Genomic DNA, 17,869 nt, shown 5'->3' with positions numbered 1-17,869 from the left:
GAAATATTTGGTTTGACCTATTACATCTTGAATTTCCTATAAAGTTTCAGCGTAAAGTTCTTTATTATAGTAGAATATTTATCTGACTCAATTCTATAGAACACAATTCTCCACCCATGAACCACATTAACTTAATGATCTCTAGAGCAAACAAATAATTATAGAGTGCAGAACCTCTTATCCAGAAATCAGAAGACCAGATAACCGGAATGAAATTCGGAGCCGGAAATAAATTTTCTTCCATTAAAAAAGTTTTTTTTTCCTGCAAGATTTTGATCCCATTTTGTTATTTAGAGCGTACAACATATCGAGTTGACGAAAGAACTGATTTAAAGGACGGATCAAAAGCCGTTTGTAGACAAATCTCACATAAGCACAAATAGCTTATATATGTTATTAATGTTAATAATAACATTAATAACATATATAAGCCTGTATATAATTTTTATTTCATAATTTCTTTCCTTATTTAAACTTAAGTGTATTATTATTTATCATTTTTTATTATTTCTAAGACTATTTCAAAATAATTTTTTAGTTTCGTTTTATAAACATTAAAAAAAAACGGCATTTTGTAGCGATTCAGAAAACCGGAAAAATCCGTTATCCGGAATTGTGATGGTCCCGATTGTTACGGATAATCGGTTCACTACTGTACATAGCTATTGATACATGACAAATATGAACTCTATTGAATTTTGACATTTTCCCATGTTCTACTAGTTTAAATAAAATTCTCCTGGTTTTCGTACATTTTAAAAAGTCCCTGTTGAAATAAAAATTTTGCACAGATTATTGCTTTCTTGATTATAGAAATAAGTATTACTAGTACATCATGAAGCGAGTTTCATTTATTGAAATAAATGTACAACTTTTTTGTTCTAAAATGTTTAGTTTATTTTTATTCACAACTCTCTTTTTAAATTAAATAAAAAATCTTTTAACTTTCTTTGATGAATTAAATGCCCATTACTATTTAAAATCACGAGTAAGCATAATGCATGGCATTTCAAGTATATTTAATACCAATCATAACTGCAAAATATTGCAGTTTTTCTTTTTTGATGACTAAAAGTCTCTGAAATTCCCTATGTGTAAAATATTTTGTAAATTATGCAACAATTATCATAAAATTAATATTTTGTAAAATATACTGGATTTTTTCCTAACTCTCTGGGCAGCTATGATAATAAATTTGTTGGTTGTTAGTTCAAATGTACTTGATAATTTAATTTCTGATAGTAATGAATATTTAAGGCCGTTGGCACCTGAAAAAGGAAGTGAACTGTCTATGGGGAGGAAGAGTGGAGGAAACCTTTGCCCCTGGTGGTCAGTAAAACGGTTAAAACTCCTCAGAAATCTGGGAGGATTGAATCATTATAGTGAGGGTTTCGATTGGCCTGAGGGTCACCCCCTCCATTCAAATCCGGGTTTTTTCTTTGGCAAGTTATCGCTACTTTACTTTCTCGAAATCGTAACTACATACAAAATTTAGACTACCGTGAAAGCGTATACAACAGGTTTTCTTTCTTCTTTTTTTTTTTTTCCTTCCTGCTGGTTCGTTGTGTTTTATTTTAGTAAAGGGTCTCAATGAAAAGGCCAAATGTGATCTTCCTTCTATGTAATTCCTAAACTGGTGTTTCAATATGCATTTTTATTTATGCATATAGTTTAATTTATTCAAACATTAAAAGTTAAGCCAATCTTACAGAGAAACACGGGAATTGATTGCATGGGTTTATAAAATTAGTTTGGCTTAATTGTGTGAGGAAGAGTTTAAAATTCAATTTAAAATAAGTTTTAATTTTTTTAGGACTGATGTCCAATAATTGCGAGATTATATAGAATGCTTAAGAACATTTATTGAGACAAAAAAAAAATGCGAAATGAATATATTTTTTACATTGTACACAAAAAATAATGGATTTGGAATCGTTTGATTTCATATATTGCCTGTCATGAGCATCATTTTGCGCTACTATTGTGTTAATTGACTACTCATAGAAATTAAAAAGTCAGTATTTAAAACGATAAGGATTTTCATGACTTATTATACGGCGAAATAAAATATTTAATTGCATTAATAATTGCATAGGTCATGTTAGTGTTTGACGACAATTTTATCAAATCATTACAATATTTTGAATTGACTCACTATCCGCTTACCCCTTACTTGAAATTTCTAATAAATTTTCGTTTTCTGTTTTATCTTTTAGTTTCTCTGATTAAAGACTAAATTATCTCCTTTTGTTTTTTCTTATAATTATTGACCAATTGTTATTTTACCAACTCAATTGGAAAATAGTTCAAAATTAAATAAACATAAGTTACTGCAAGTTCAAATAATAACACATAAGTACAATTCCTTTTTAATATTTTATTATTCTATTTTAATTTTCAAAATATTTTTGTTACAACATCAATGAAATATTCTTTATACATATGATCATTATTATTATATAACGCATACTATGCATATATAAATCTTCATATCAAAAATTTGTTTACCATACTGATTTACCGCATATTTCTGCCCTACATAGAACACAAAAAATTACTTTTTATTTATTCATTTAAAAAATAAAATTATTTCCTCAAGCAAATTTTATATTTATAACAATTTAACAATGCAAAGTAAATTTTGTTCCTCAAAATAAAAATTTGAATAGAAAAATTTTAACACCATAAATAGGAAAGAGATGGGTATAAGTTTCAAATATACTATTTTTGTCTTTAGTAAAATTAAAACTTGCGTGATTAGAAAACAATTATAATAATTTCTCTACTCCCAATAGTTCTCTGTGTGTCGAAAAAATACTATCTTTGTTTTATTCGCTAATTGTATTATTCTGCAAATATTTATATTCTGTGCGAGATAATTCTTTATTGATATTTTGGAATCGAACAAAATTAAAATCTAAATCAAATAAATATACCTTGTTCATGTTGGCTTACTTTCTTTTGCAATTTCTTTTTCTATGTAAAGATAACGTAATAAATAAAACGCGTGTGATTATAAAAACAGAATTATTTTACAAAACAACAGAAAAACAGAAGATTTTAAGAGCATATATACATTTGAAGGAAATTTATATAGAAACATCGCATGAAAGAAAAATAATTGAAGAATGGGGGAGAGCAATGTGTTTTAGAGCCTTGTAAGGAACAAAAACCTTTAGTGATATAATAAAAAAATATTTTAAATATAATATAAAAATATTCTTAAAATATAATAAAAAAAATTTATCAAAAATGTTCTTGTAAAAAATATTCGAAGTAATTAAAAAATATTTTAAAAGTAAATAAAGCACTATTAAAGATTATTTATAAAAGTTTAAAAAGTTTTTGAAGATAATTTCCGAGAAATTAAAAAAATGGCCAATGAAAACTTTTGGGTGGGAAAAATTTGAGATAATGTTTTCTCAAAAAAAAGTAACTGCTTTTTTCAAATCTGAATTACCATTTTTTCTCCAAGTAAAAGTTTTCAAAAGTACAAAGGTTTTGTATTGGGTTACTAGTGATGAGAGTACTATAACAAAAAAACAATTTTGTCCCCCAATCCGATGAAATGCAATACTTCGTTTCAAATGTATTTGAATCATTAATTAATAATAGACACGATATTTTTAAGAACGTCTTTAATTTGTGCGGTTTAATTAAAGACAAGAGTAATAAAAGACTTGAACTAATCTGACTCGTCACTACTTCTTTAAAAAGTGTCTTTTGTGAGCAAGCGACGCGAAGAAAGCATATTCATAAACAAAAGAAACTAGAAAGCTAAATCTTCATGCTTTTCTCTTTTGAAAGCCACTACCTTTAGGTTCTCGATTAGCTGCAATGTATTGCACAAAAACAGCTGCTCTTACACAAAAGTATTTTTTCAACAGGTGCATAATCATCTTGCTGCTAATAGCTTGGTCTTCTCGCCGACAATGGGCTATTTTACACCTTCTCTCCAGTATTCACTTTCTGAAATAGCCAAACATCTTTACTCTTATTTACAAAAGAATAGGAGAAAGCGTTTGTGTGAAGCAAGGGTTGTCCGAGAGGTCAACCTTTGGATTGACCTCTGGATGAATTTCTTTAGAGAGCTCACTCGAGTCGCTAATAATAAAACCTCCCAAACTCTGAAATAGTTTTACGATTCGTATTGACTCAAAATACTTTAAATTTATATATTTTATAGCAAATACAATTTTTATTACTTCTCGCAATAATGCCAAAAAAAAATCTATAAGAAATTAAAAATCAAAAGTTTCTTAAAATAACCATATGCTCGTGATAAAAGAAAATATTGCAAAACGTAAAATTAAGTTAACTGTACGATACTGCAAAACAGAGCTTTCTCATAATTTCTATCAAACTTCATTGAGTAAACAAGTTTTTAGTTCGATTATAATTTTCAGAAAGAAAAAAAATTTTAATTTTGTTTTCAACTTGTTTGATAAAAAATCTTGTTCCTCTCTTGCTAGAAACAAATTTAATACATATTTGTAAATTTTAAATAAATATCATTAGGATATCATTAACTATTAACAATTAATAAATAAAAATGAAAAGATTATCAAGCATCAAAATTTAAAAACGCTTACATAAATGTCAATTTCGTCAATGGAATTTATGTTGGGATTATTAAAATGATTGATTTTAAAAATTTAAATTAGAACTTTATTTCTCAACCATAATTCATTAAATAAAAAGGAAATATCACTTTAAATAAATAAATGTCATGGAACTTCAAACTGAGGTAAGGTAAAACGGGATACTTACGTTTTGTGACGTTACGTTATGTTAAATGTTTTCCAGAAATAAAAAAAAATAAAGATAGTATTTGTCTTTTCTGTAGAATGCACACGCTGAGCAACAATAAAATCTATCCAGCCCATTGTGTTTCGTATGCTATCTGCGATGTCAAATCTTGTCTCAAGTATATTTTACTGGTATTAATGTCGATAAGTTAAGTTGACATTCAGATTCTTAGTACAATGAATGCGTTTTATTAGCGGTTAAAAGCTATTATGTCTTTATATGTCGAAATAATTCATAATATTGCACTTTGGATAGTGACTTGCAGCAGATATTTGGTTTTGTTTTGATCAAAACGAAAGCAGTAGGCATAAATGTGTAGCTAAATAGTTGTAGGCGATGCTTGCTCTGAGATCAGAATATCAGTGGAAGAGTTTAAGATAATTCAGGATTCATACAAACCTTAAAAAGGACTAAAATTATGCATCGTTATAAGTTTTATCAACAACTACGCCTTATAATTTCAAATAGTTATACATAGTGACGAAATATGACAATTTTAATTTCAAAGTGAATACTAAGTAAAAAAGTTGTTTACTCTTTTTATTAGAACATTGACACCCCTTTTTAAGTATAATATGGACCGTATGAGCGTTGAAAGATGCAATAGCCTGATCCAAAAGCACAATGCATAATAAAGCACATAGAAAACTAATTTATAATGTTGCACTATGTTGTCATGCGGGAACTTTACGCCAAAAGTGTGTTTGGAGATATCAATGTAAGTAAAACGATACTAATTTTCTTAAGGCAAAAATAGGGCAATATATTGAACGCAGCCGAACTATTTGTTCTAGTACAAAAGAAATTAAATAAGAAAATATACGACTTTCAAACAAATTTTCTATTAGTTTGATTTTAAAATTTAATTTCAAATAATAACAATATGATTAATAATAATATCAATAATAAAATTCCTTTCATTGATAGAATTAATAATAATGATCAAAGTAATAATTATAAAATTACTCATAACTAACAATAAATTTAATACTTTTATTTCAGATTTTCTATTTTATCCCCCCTCCAACAAAAAAAATTTATACATTAAAAATGATAAGTTACGTATCTTCAAAGCTACTTCACCCTAAGTTCATTGGTGGTAACTCTTTACAGCAGTAACATTTTTTTCCTTCATTTTTCTTATTTAGAATAATGTTTTAAATACCTTCTCGAAAAAAAGTTGTGGAGATACATTTTATGAAATATTTAGATAGTAATTTAAAGGAGATATTAAAAAATTGCCCCGAACAAACTATTTTTAATTGCTAATTTTCAAAAAACTATAGGAAAAATTTTGTAAACGAAATGATCTTTTTCCAAAAAATTTAAAATGGCTTTAATGTTCAATTTATTTAAACGAGTGAATTATTTGTTAATTACTCTCACGGTTTATAGTTAAACATTATTTCAATCTTGAAAAAGATTTTCTTAGGCCGTGAAGGAAAATAAGATCTGAATCACTCATTTCAGTAAATGATTACTTCTTGTCAAGGACTATGCTTCTTGTGAATGTTTGTTTCTTGGCGACCATTGAAATCCACCATTACGAAAAAGATCACAGGTTTATTTATGACAACCATGAAAATTCACTTATGTTCCCCTCTTCATGCCTGGGGGATTTCTTCACGGTTGAGTGATAGCCTCCTGGAGAGAAAAGGAAGAACTGAAGAACGATTTCAGAGTAGAAAAATGTTTCATACCCCGGAAAAAATCATTTTTTAGCAATAGTTCCTAATGTATAATTTCATATTGCTGAAATTACGTTTGAACTACGTATTTATATGTTTTTTTTTAAAAAAATTTCGTGAATTTTGCTAAAAAAGTAACTTTGAAAAACGCTTGAAAATTACTCTAAAATCACATTTAAACTCGTTTTAAAAATTATTAATAGAATTTTAAAATAATTTTTTACATTAGTTATGTTTGTTTAAATGAGATCTATTCATTAATATTAAACATTGAGCTGTCAGGTTGTAAATTATTGAGAAAAAGTGATTTATGTTCTCCCATAGAATAACATTGAGACGTCGATTGAAGCTGGCAACGGTGCCAACGGCCTTAAGTGTTTATTTTTTACTTTGTTTAAAGTATTAATAATGAAAATTATTTTAAAATATAATTATTGATCTGCTCCTTATGTACATTGGGATGTTTAATATGCAAGTTTAATGATACGCAAAGTAAAATTCTAAAGTAAAAGGCTCATACTTTACAGACGTAAAGTGCAAAGACTCATATTTTCGTGTTTTCGTTATTAAGATCTTTACTGTTGTGTACTGTTTCTTGCAGCAATAATAATACATTTGTTGTTTGTTAGTTCAAATGTACTTGCTAATTAAAAAAAAAATTTTCTAAAAATAACGAATATTTAAGTGTTTATTTTGTACTTTGTTTAAAGTATTAATAATAAAAATTGTTTTAAAACATTATTGATCTGTTCCTTATGTACATTGGGATGTTTAATATGCAAGTTTAATAATATGTAAAGTGATAAAAATAGCACAAAATTCTATATAATGCAAAGGCTCATATTTTCGTGTTTTGGTTATAAAGATCTTTGCTGAATAAATGTATGTTTATGTGCATAAAATACATGTTTTTACATTATTGCTTTCACACAAAAGGAAACTTAAGGAATTTAATTATATTTTTAGTATTTGAAATATCAATATTTATTGTTGTCGGTTCTGAAAACTATAACAAGAAATATCAATAACTTTTTTTATTAATTTTTTTAAAAAAGGAGAAAAAAATCTGTATTTTATTTTATTGCTTGGAAATTAAAAGTATGAGTCTTACTTTTTAACCTGGTAGCTTTTTAAAAGTTATATCAATAAATCTGAAATTTTTACTCTCATATTGTTTATAGTTTTAGATTTTTTTTAAAATTTAATTTTTTTATTTATCTGTTCGCATTTTTAGGATAATGCATCTAAAATTACAAGTTCTGACATGCCACTTTATTTCCCTTGCCCGTGCAGGTAAGTTTTTTTTAAAAATGCTTTTTAGATTGTTAATAATCTTGTTGATACTGTTCTCACCTCTCTTTCTTATTTAGTTTAAAAAGTGTTGTATAAACTAAATAAAAATTTAAGTTACCTAAACAATTATAATAACATAAATAATCATGTCATGTGAACTCAATGTTTTAAGAAAACCACTAGTGGGTGAAAAAAATTTCTTCTTTTATTTTTTGCTTTTTATGTTTAATTTATTTTTATTTTCATTTATTTATTTATCTTTTTTTTGCATAAATAAACTTGTTTGTAATAAATCAATTTCATTTTGTTTCTCACTTAACATTAATATATTACTTTTAAATTGTGATGAAATCTGCCATGGAAGAATCCAGTAATTTTTAGTTTGATTTTGTATAACCTTCTTTGTTTAATATGTCCTTTATTTATCATAATTTTTATTTAATTAAAATTTATGCATATATTTATTGTGTTTAAGCATATATATATATATATATATATATATATATATACAAGGTCCGGCTATTAATTTCCAGGACTGACGTAACTGTAGGAGAACGAAAAGCCGGAAGATAGCGCTAATGATTGCATATTGAAGAGTGTTTTCTTGCGCATGTGCAGTGCAATCGGCACCATACTGAAGTAAGTGGTTCTCGTAGAAAAGCGCATTAAAACATAGCTCTTAAATTCCTATTGTCGAAGTGAAAATAGAGCAAGAATAAACATTAAATGTTGCTTCAAATTGGGCAAGACAGCTGTGGAAACCTACAAATGATTAAAACAAGTTTACGGCGAGGAAGCATTATGTCGCTCCAGAACTTTTGAATGTTTTAAACGCTTTCGGGACAGCGCGAAAGCGTGGAAGATGATCCACACACAGGTTGGTCGCAGTCGTTACGCACGCCGGAAGAAATTGAAAAAGTTCGCTTCCACACATTGCGTTGCCTGTGAGGCGATTCTTAGCCCAGCATGGTGTCGTTGAAATGCAGCATCCACCATACTATCCAGACCTAGCACCCGCAGACTGTTTCCTAAGCTGAAAAATTCTCTGAAGGGGACAAGATTTCAAGATGTCGAAGCCATCAAGAAAACTGTAACGTCACTATTAAAGAGCATTCCAAAAGAGGACTTTAAAACTTCTATCCGAAATTTGTACAGCCGAGCACAGACGTGCATTACGGCTGATGGGGGTTAATTCGAATAATATTAAATGGCTATGTGTTTAATTTTATTTTCTTCTGAGTTATTCCATGAGTCCTGGAAATTAATAGCCGGACCTTGTATATATATATATTTGAATAAAAATTTAAGAAATTTGAAACTTAAAGAAAAAAAAAAAAAAGATTTACTGACTGATGGCAGAATTTTTTCAGGCTTTCTGCAACATGCCTCTCTAATACTAATATCTTTCTGAAAGATACTTTTAAAAATAACAAATATACATGCTATTAATTTAAAGTAACAAAAAACAGAAATAATAAAACTTCAAAAAGAAAAAAACTTTCGGTTAAAAAAAATTTTTTAATTTGAATATGTAATTTTTTTGCCAATATCCTCACATTTTGTAGGATGAAAACACACTCATTGTTTCCTTTTTCGCATTTTGTAAAGCATCACATTAAAAAAATCATGAAATGAGAAGCAGTAACTTCCAAAAAAAAAAAAAAAAAATTTCAACGGCAAAATCACTTGAATCAAACTCTTGAAAAAGGTGTTACTAATGTGTGTTTTCATTTTGATATTCAGTTATAATAACTTCTAACTAAGCATGCTAATTACTTCCTCTTTCGCTTTTATAAATCATCACATTAAAAAAAAAATAGTGATATCAGTAGCAGTAACTAACAAAAAAAATCAATGGCAAAATCACTCAAATCGGACTCTTGAAAAAGATGTTATTAATGTGCGTGTTTTCATTTCGAGATTCAGTTGTAATAAAAAAATATCGTATTAAAGATATAGGATTTTAAAAACAATGTGAAAATAAATAGTAATAACTACATAAAATATCGAATGAAAATTTTTGCAAGGAAACTCCTAGATCAGTACCTCCAGAGGTATGATTGGTTATGGGAATGTGGAGGACTTAGTGACTCAACAGATTTAACATGCATCAGTCACCATTTACTACACAAGGAGACTTTGGCCGGCTTGGATCGAACTCTTGGACATTGGTCCAGTGCCCGACCAACCAGGCAATCCCGGCTCCATATATATACTATTGTACTTTTACATATACTATTATGTATACTATTGTTTTTTATTTCCATTCTTGTAGATCTTCCAAACCTCAAATGGCCCAGTTGATGCGAATTCACGTAGTCACTCCAAAAGCTCCTGTTCACGTGACGTTACATCCGAAAGTTCAGCCAGCCTCAGAGGCTTGCCCAATATTTTTTCCTACAATTAATGAACCACTGAAACTGACACAGTCAGCTTATTGGGTCCTACGCTTGCCGTATCCTTTTTTACTATATTCTTTAAAGAATGTTTGGCTATATGAATAAGAATATCTTTCAATATGAATAAGATCTTTTCAATATGAATAAGATTGAATGTAGCAGTAAAACTAGAATTGACTTGGAGAAAAATGCAATGACACCATTTTGTATCCAAATATGCAGCATTAATTTCACTATTAAACAAAAAATCTTTGAACTCTATTTTTAAGCAAATAAAATCCCTAAAAAAGTTAATAATATTAGTCTCTGATTACCAAAGAACTGGTAATTTTGAAATGAGAAAATGAACACGGAGGCATGAAATAATGTATAGAAATTAATTTCTGATTCTAACTATGCTATCTTTCTGCCTAATTTTGCTAAATAATTCATTGAAAATGAGCACATTTATGCTATCATTTCATTTGTGCTGTAATTATTTGATTTCCTTAACATTTGAATCAAAGATTTGTGTATGAAGGAGATCATGGTCCCTATCTTCCACCCAGAGAGCCTGTCTCTGCATGCAAGCTTTTAAAAGGAACATATAACATTGCTGAGCATCAATCTAATCGATGAACAAAAAAACGAAGGTATATTTTTTCTCTTCTCTCACCCTGAAATTCATTTTCAAGCTTATTTGTGGGAATTTTCTCAATTGTTTTTTTTTTTTTTTTAGAAATTGAGTTTAGGACTAGAAACTTTCAAAAGAATACTTTTGGTTTAAAAACAGACAAAATTACTTAAGTATATATAGAACCAATCACTTATCTAGTGGTTACTGTACTGAATTATGGGGCCAGTGGATGTTGGTTCGAATCCTGCTATAGGCATTGATGTAAATTTTTCTCTCCGTGTACTCTATGTCCTTTCCTCTGTGTGAATTTGACATGCTCTATAAATAGGTTAGTGGTTGTATGACGTAGGCGAGACTACTCCACCACCATGGCTTAACCACAAGTGCCCACTAAGTATTAATTAGAGAGTAGCTTTTCTAATGGGAAATAGGGCCAAGTGCCGGCCATTAAGAAAGAAAAAAAAATTATTTAAGTATGTAACATGCTGTGTAGTGTTTTTAAAAAGATCTTAAAGGTGTTTTTTTTTCATTGGGTGTTTTTAAAATGTACTTAATTTTTCCTTTTCGAAAATGAGATTTTTTTTCTTCAAGCTTTTCACATTGTTCTATTCAATGTTTTCACAGTTCATTCAACTACAATCTATTTTGGCTTACCGTTGTTCCATAGCGTATGCAAGCGCCAATCATTTTACATGTTTTATGAAATACTTGCGAATCCACACGTGCGTCTACTGAGATATTACCTGAGACTATTGCCTTCTCATGTGCAACTCTGCTGAGTTTTGCAAGATATTCTCCATTTCAGGCTTCATTTTGCGCCCTCTGATGTCAAACCTAAAAAGCTCTTCATCTTTTTATAAAGGCTAATATAATTAAGAAAAGAGCTCTTTGTCTTAAACTAGTTATTTTATCATGATTATATAAAGTCTTTGAAAATTATTTTGCATTTTGTTGATGTATATATTATTTAAAAATATTTTGTGAGTGCTTGAAAAGTACTTAAAAGGGGCCTATTTTTTGTTGAAAGATTTGGCTATGCACCCTGTTAAATTTAATTTCTGTACTCCAATTTATATTTGTGTAAGACAGTTTATTTATTTGCTTTTAGAAATCAGGATTTTGAGGTTCTTTGTAAGGAATCAATTTGACGTTGTTGTTTTTTTTATTTTAGTGGAAAAAAAACTTTTTCCCCTAAAATTTTCAAGGAAACCAACGATTGGAACCAGACCCAAGTTGATAGAACTAATAGTTCCTAAGTTTTTATTCATAAAAATACAGTTATACCGTATGTGCCTGATTTTACAAAATTTTTGTTAAGAAATTTTGACCCTTATATATATATTCCACTTTCTAGTTCATACATATCTAGATATGAGGTCTTTTATATATAAAGTATTCTAGGGGGGCCATGGAGGTTAATACTCCACAATTTCAAGTAGATATATTGTAAACATTCTTGTGTACGTACATGATGTTAAATTCTCTTTCATAACAGAATAACAGCTTATAAAATATGTTTTTAATTTATGTTCAGCTGTTACAATTGTTATTGCAAATGAAGAATTTATTGATAAGCATTCATAAATCACTATTTTTATTAAAATTTGGATTTTTTAAAACGAAAAGTGCACATTGTATTTTTAAACCAAGCAACTTCTGACCATATTATTTGTTAAAATGATTTGTTGTATTAAATGAAAGATTCTTTTACTTTTATTTTACAAATTGCTCAATACTAATATAATTAATTTCATCTGATCAATTTTTTAAAAATATTTTTATCTTGCACACAGTCGCATACTCTTTTAAATACTAGATTAAATTTATTTCTTAATCATACAGAAGTTTAAATGTTAATTCTTGAGGTTTTTTTCCTTGTCTTACAATAGGGAACCAATTATCCGGAACGATCGGGACCATCACCATTCCGGATAACTGATTTTTCCGGTTTTCTGAATCGCTACAAAAAGTCGTTTTTTTTATTGTTAAACTAAACTAAAAAAAAAATATTTGGAAATAAGCTTGAAAAAACGAAGTAATACACTAATGATTATTTCCAAAATGATGCTAGGGTAAACATCTTTCAAAAAAGAAAGAAAAATCCAAAAATCTTATGAGGAAAATTTTTTTTTTTTAAAATAGCAGGAAAATTTATCAAATTTCGTGTTCCGGTTTTTTGGTTTTGCGGTTTTCTGATTTCCGGATAACGGGTTCTGTACTGTATTAACTTGCTTGGAATTTAAGCTTTTACTCTTTTTTTTCCAAATTCTTACCTGACAAAATATCCTTAAACTGAATTTCTTAGAAATATAAACTAGTGTTTAAAAAATATGTGTATGAATGTTTGAATGAAAAGTGGGAAAGAAACATTAGTTTTAAAAATATTTTCTTTAGTAATGTACAAATATTTAAGTCATTGTTTCATCAAATTTTGCAACTAGTTGCATTATTCTAAAAACTGGAGACAGTAGAATATGCTCTGAATCATATAAACCAATCAAATAGTTTCAACTTTTTCAGCAAACACCCTTTATAAATAGGTAATTGTTCCAGAAAATTTCGTTACTGGTACTGTTCTTATATAACTTATTGCTTTATTCTAGAAATGGGTTTGTACCAATCTATCCGATATTTTGTACTCAGTACATAAAAGTATTTGGTAATTTAAATGAAATGCAACATGAAATTTACAGCTACATTTAAAATGAATTAAATTTTAAAATATTAAGTTTAATAATTTTTGTAAAATTTGCTAAAAAATGAAAATTCTCTTTGCAGCACCAAAAATATTTATCATTTATCCAGTGGTCGGAAAAAATGTGTTTTCTTTGTAGTTAATTGCAAGTACTTATTACAATTGTAGTCACTACTTTTAGAGAACAAACTTAACTGGCGAACACAATTTTCACCAATATTCAAAATGATTTTGAATAAAAAATTGGCTTGGTTAAATATGGGGAGATATTAAAAAGTTTTAATTCATGTTGACACGAAAAAGTTTTTTATTCTAAAGCACTTTTTACGAATTCGTTCTTTTAACTCTCAAACTCTGTGCTTTTCTCAACAGTGATTTAATAAATGCTAAGAAATTACCAAATATTTGTGATTTAAGTGATCAATGCTTTTTTATATCCTCCACAAAATAAAGAACAGTGTGAAAAACAAAATATGGACCACCCTGAATAACTTTAGATCTAATGATCGGTCCTTCACGTAATAGAACTCAATCACAACAAATGTGCTAATTAATGCAGACAATATATTTTGAGTTACTAAATCAGATTCAAAAACGTACTTTATATTCCTGAAAAATCAAATTTTAAAAAAGTCAGATATTTGAAATTAGAGAGTTTTTACCATAGACAGACTATAGTTGTGCTTAGATTAAATTTCTTTTCTTTTTCAGTTTTATTATTAATTTTTAAATTTATTTCTTTAAAGCTGTTCTACCAGTTATCCCCTGCTCTTTTTCAAGAGGTCATGGTCAAGAGGTCATCCGGAAATGAGATTCTCACCTCCTCCCCAGTCAGTGTGCTTTAGGAGAGGGAAAAAAAAAATCTCCACATAGTGAAAATTCAGAGAGAAAAATCAGCTAAAATTTGTTTGGAATTGAGAAAAAGATTTAATCTTTTTTTTTTAAAAAAAAAAAAAATGCATTTGTAAAGCAAACAACTTGGATTCTATGAGCTGTTTTTTGTAAATATTTATTTTTATTTGACATTTTTGTTTGTATGTAAAACAGGTTTACTACTAATTTTTCTTTCTTTCTATTATCTTTGCTACTGAGTCAAACGTCTTGAGTTAATTCAAAAAATATTCCATGCTCTTAATTTTTTCTGTACCTATTTCTAGAATTGTTTTTTCTCTTTCATTTCTGGAAAAATAAAAGGCAATACAGAGTTGCCACTCGACAGGGAGAATACAGAAAACCTTGAAAATACAGGGAATTTTAACAGGGTTGCCAGTCCGCAGGGAAAACCTGGAAAATACAGGAAATTTAAAAATCACTTAAAATAACAGGAAATTTAGATTTTTTTTTTCTCTTTACAAAATGGCAGGGTTGGGTTTTTGACGTCAAAAAGTGGTTTTTGACATGACAAGGGTATAATACTGGTTTAAACCGTCAAAAACCCGTCAAAAATGTCAAAAACTGAAGTTTGCCAAGAAAATATATAAACTTCAAAACTACCAACAGTTGCCATGCATTAGATTGAAATTTAATTATACTATAGGTCAGCAGGTTTTAAAATATTTTTTAATTAAAATTAAGGTAAAATAACAGATTTAAAATCTCAGAAATTTATATTCAAATGCATGTGCAGAAAAATTTTGCACAAAAATTGTTTAAATACTTATATTTAAAAAAAAATTTTTTTTTTTTTGATACTTAAGAAAATTAAAAGTTTATTACTATGCATTTTTGACATATAAGGAACATATAACTAATATTTATAAGGAACTTACAAGTTATGTTGTATAAATACAAACTTGATACAAGTGTATAAAATTTTTTTTTAATGTTATACCGAATATCTTTATTATCCAGTATGTTAATTTGAATTTAAAAGTAGTTATATTTATAAATAATGATAAATATAATTCATATTGTTCATTATATTTATTTATAATTATTACACTTATCATTTTAAAACAATTTTTATCTCTTAATTTTTTTTTCTCCACTTGTATTAAGAATACAAATAATGCATATCTTGAAAGCAATAAGTAATTATTCAACAGCTGAATATTTAGATAATCAACAAAACTATATCGTATTCAGCAAAATGAAATTCACAAGTATTTGGATAAACTAAATTTTCAGCATAGTAAATGAATAGGCTGAATATACTGTAAATTGACACTAACTACTCTGTGTATTTAACAGAAAGCACTTAAATTTGTATTGTCTTATGTTAAAAAGATTATTAAGAAGATTTAAAAGAATATTAAAAAGACTTTTCTTTAAAAGAAGATGTCTAATGTACAAAACTGCTAATGTTTATCTTTAAAAATGTCTAATTTTTTGTATAATCTATACTATACGCTAAATTTGGTTATAAATAAATTTCTTAATAATATCACTGCAGATTTTCAATAACACATGAAAATGAATACATAATATTACAAAAGATGTGAGTTTTAAGTACAAGATTTTGGTTACTATTCAAAATATAAGTGTTTCTTCAAAATTTTAAATTTATTTTTTCTAGAACATATTTAGAAACACTAACCTTTATAAAAAATATATAAATTTTATGTATTAATTAAATTTCACATATGAATATAGGTTTTTGACATTTTCGACATTTTTGACAGTGAGGTTTTTCACGTGACGGTTTAAACCATGGTTTAAACTGTCAAAAACTGTCACATGTCAAAAACCTGCCAACCCTGCAAAATGGGAAAATGCAGGGAATTTTGTTTCTTATTTTTGTCTTTTAAAAAATGGTGACCACTCAAAGCGTATTCTATGGGATATTTAACCATGATATTTCAGCTATACTAAAGTATTTAATTTTCTAGAGTATTATTTAAGTATGTTCGGCTGTTTTTTTAGAAATTAAAACTAATAAATATAGTTAGCCCAATATTAAAATTTTAATACTGGGCACACAAGAGCACAGTAATTTTTGTTTCCTTTTTATATATTGTGTATAATATGTACAGGGAAAACACAGGAAAATTTTTTTTACAGATTTGAGTGACAACCCTGCAACAGTTTATATTTAATTCAGTGGTTCCCAAACTGGGGGTGAATTAGACGATTTCTACTTTCAATGGGGTGATGAGTATTGAAAATAAAATAAATTAAAACAATAATAAAAAGCTAGCGTATATTGAAATTAAAATATATACAAAACCATATGATTAGACAAGGAATTACAAAATTAAAAAATAATAAATTTTAAAAAAATGAATAGTTTTTTTAAAATAATTTTTTAGTCATATTTATGGTTAAACAAAAATCTGTCTTACAGATCCTCTCTGAACAAAACAAAAAAAAAATGGTTGAACATTTGCTTGAAAGTGAACTTCTGGCGAACATTCATTCTTTAACTGAAAGTAGAAGAAAGTCTTAAGGATGAACAATAGAGTTTTCAAATTTTAATTATCAACACTTTCAATTCTTCCAGATTTTAATTGAAGAAATATGTATTCCTGTTTTGATTAATTTCCTTAAAATGTCTGTTCATTTGAAAAAATAATTTTAAAAAAACTTTTAAGAAAATTACCTTTTTTTCTTCTTTTTTTTTTCAATTTGGTTTTATTACTGCTTAAAGTTTTTTTGAGCAAAAAAAAAATGAAAAAAAAAGAAAGCGAGAAATAGATAGAAAAGGGCGATAAGTGGCAGTCAATATTTAGATGGAGGGCATTCCACATTGGGGGGGGGGGCAAAAAGGTAGGGAACCACTGATTTAATTTTTTAAAAAAAATTATGTATCTGCAAAATAACTCCTGTGAAATGCCTTGCTTTATCTTTTATTTAATGAAGTTAAAAATAATAAATAAAAAATTGTTTTTTTGTATAGATAAATACTTCTCAGTTCTTTCATTCTCTGAAGCAATACTTTTAATTGTACTGGATTGACTGATGCCAACAACTTCTAAAAAAAAAATTTTTTTTCTTTATTATCTTTGAGTTGTGTAATATTTGATTTCTGTACAATTTAATGTCTTATTCTTATTGATATAGAATAAAGCATTTGTAGCTAAAAGTGTGTAATAAATATTTTGGACTTAAGAAAATTTCTTTTTTTTTCTTCTTTTTTCTAAATTCTTTTGACACAAATAAAAAATAATGATACAATCAATTATTACAAAATAATAATAAAATGCTGTGCTCATAAATCTTTATACATTCATTGGTTTTTCAGGATTTCCAAGAAATACATTAATTCTTGACTGAATACAATATTTTGAGCAGAAACTTGTTTCACTTTCTTTAAAATCAATAGCCAAGTCTCCTGTTTTTTAATGAAGACTCCTGTATTTTATGACTATCTCTTGTTTACCTGAATATTCTCAAATGTCTCCGTATTTGTAAAGAAATTTAAAAAAAAAAA

The 17,869-nt window shown here is 27.6% G+C and overlaps 1 protein-coding gene across 5 annotated transcripts in view; it reads left to right on the top strand.

Moving 5' to 3' along the window:
* Nucleotides 1-17,552, top strand: part of LOC107444126 (nonsense-mediated mRNA decay factor SMG8) — a 62,904-nt gene extending 45,352 nt beyond the window's left edge. For all 5 annotated transcript variants that reach the window (XM_087153322.1, XM_087153321.1, XM_087153319.1 and 2 more), the window contains 4 exons: nucleotides 7,732-7,790; nucleotides 10,066-10,245; nucleotides 10,696-10,821; nucleotides 14,247-17,552. In XM_087153322.1, coding sequence (XP_087009448.1) covers nucleotides 7,732-7,790; nucleotides 10,066-10,245; nucleotides 10,696-10,807 — 351 coding nt within the window. In that variant the 3' untranslated portion in view covers nucleotides 10,808-10,821; nucleotides 14,247-17,552. The remainder of the gene's footprint in view (nucleotides 1-7,731; nucleotides 7,791-10,065; nucleotides 10,246-10,695; nucleotides 10,822-14,246) is intronic.
* Nucleotides 17,553-17,869: the final 317 nt, after the last annotated feature.

This window comes from Parasteatoda tepidariorum, chromosome 10, assembly GCF_982258835.1.
Source record: "Parasteatoda tepidariorum strain Cologne lab strain chromosome 10, Ptep-v5.0, whole genome shotgun sequence".
NCBI classification, from domain to species: Eukaryota; Metazoa; Arthropoda; class Arachnida; order Araneae; family Theridiidae; genus Parasteatoda; species Parasteatoda tepidariorum.
This window is presented reverse-complemented; position numbering and strand designations above follow the sequence as displayed.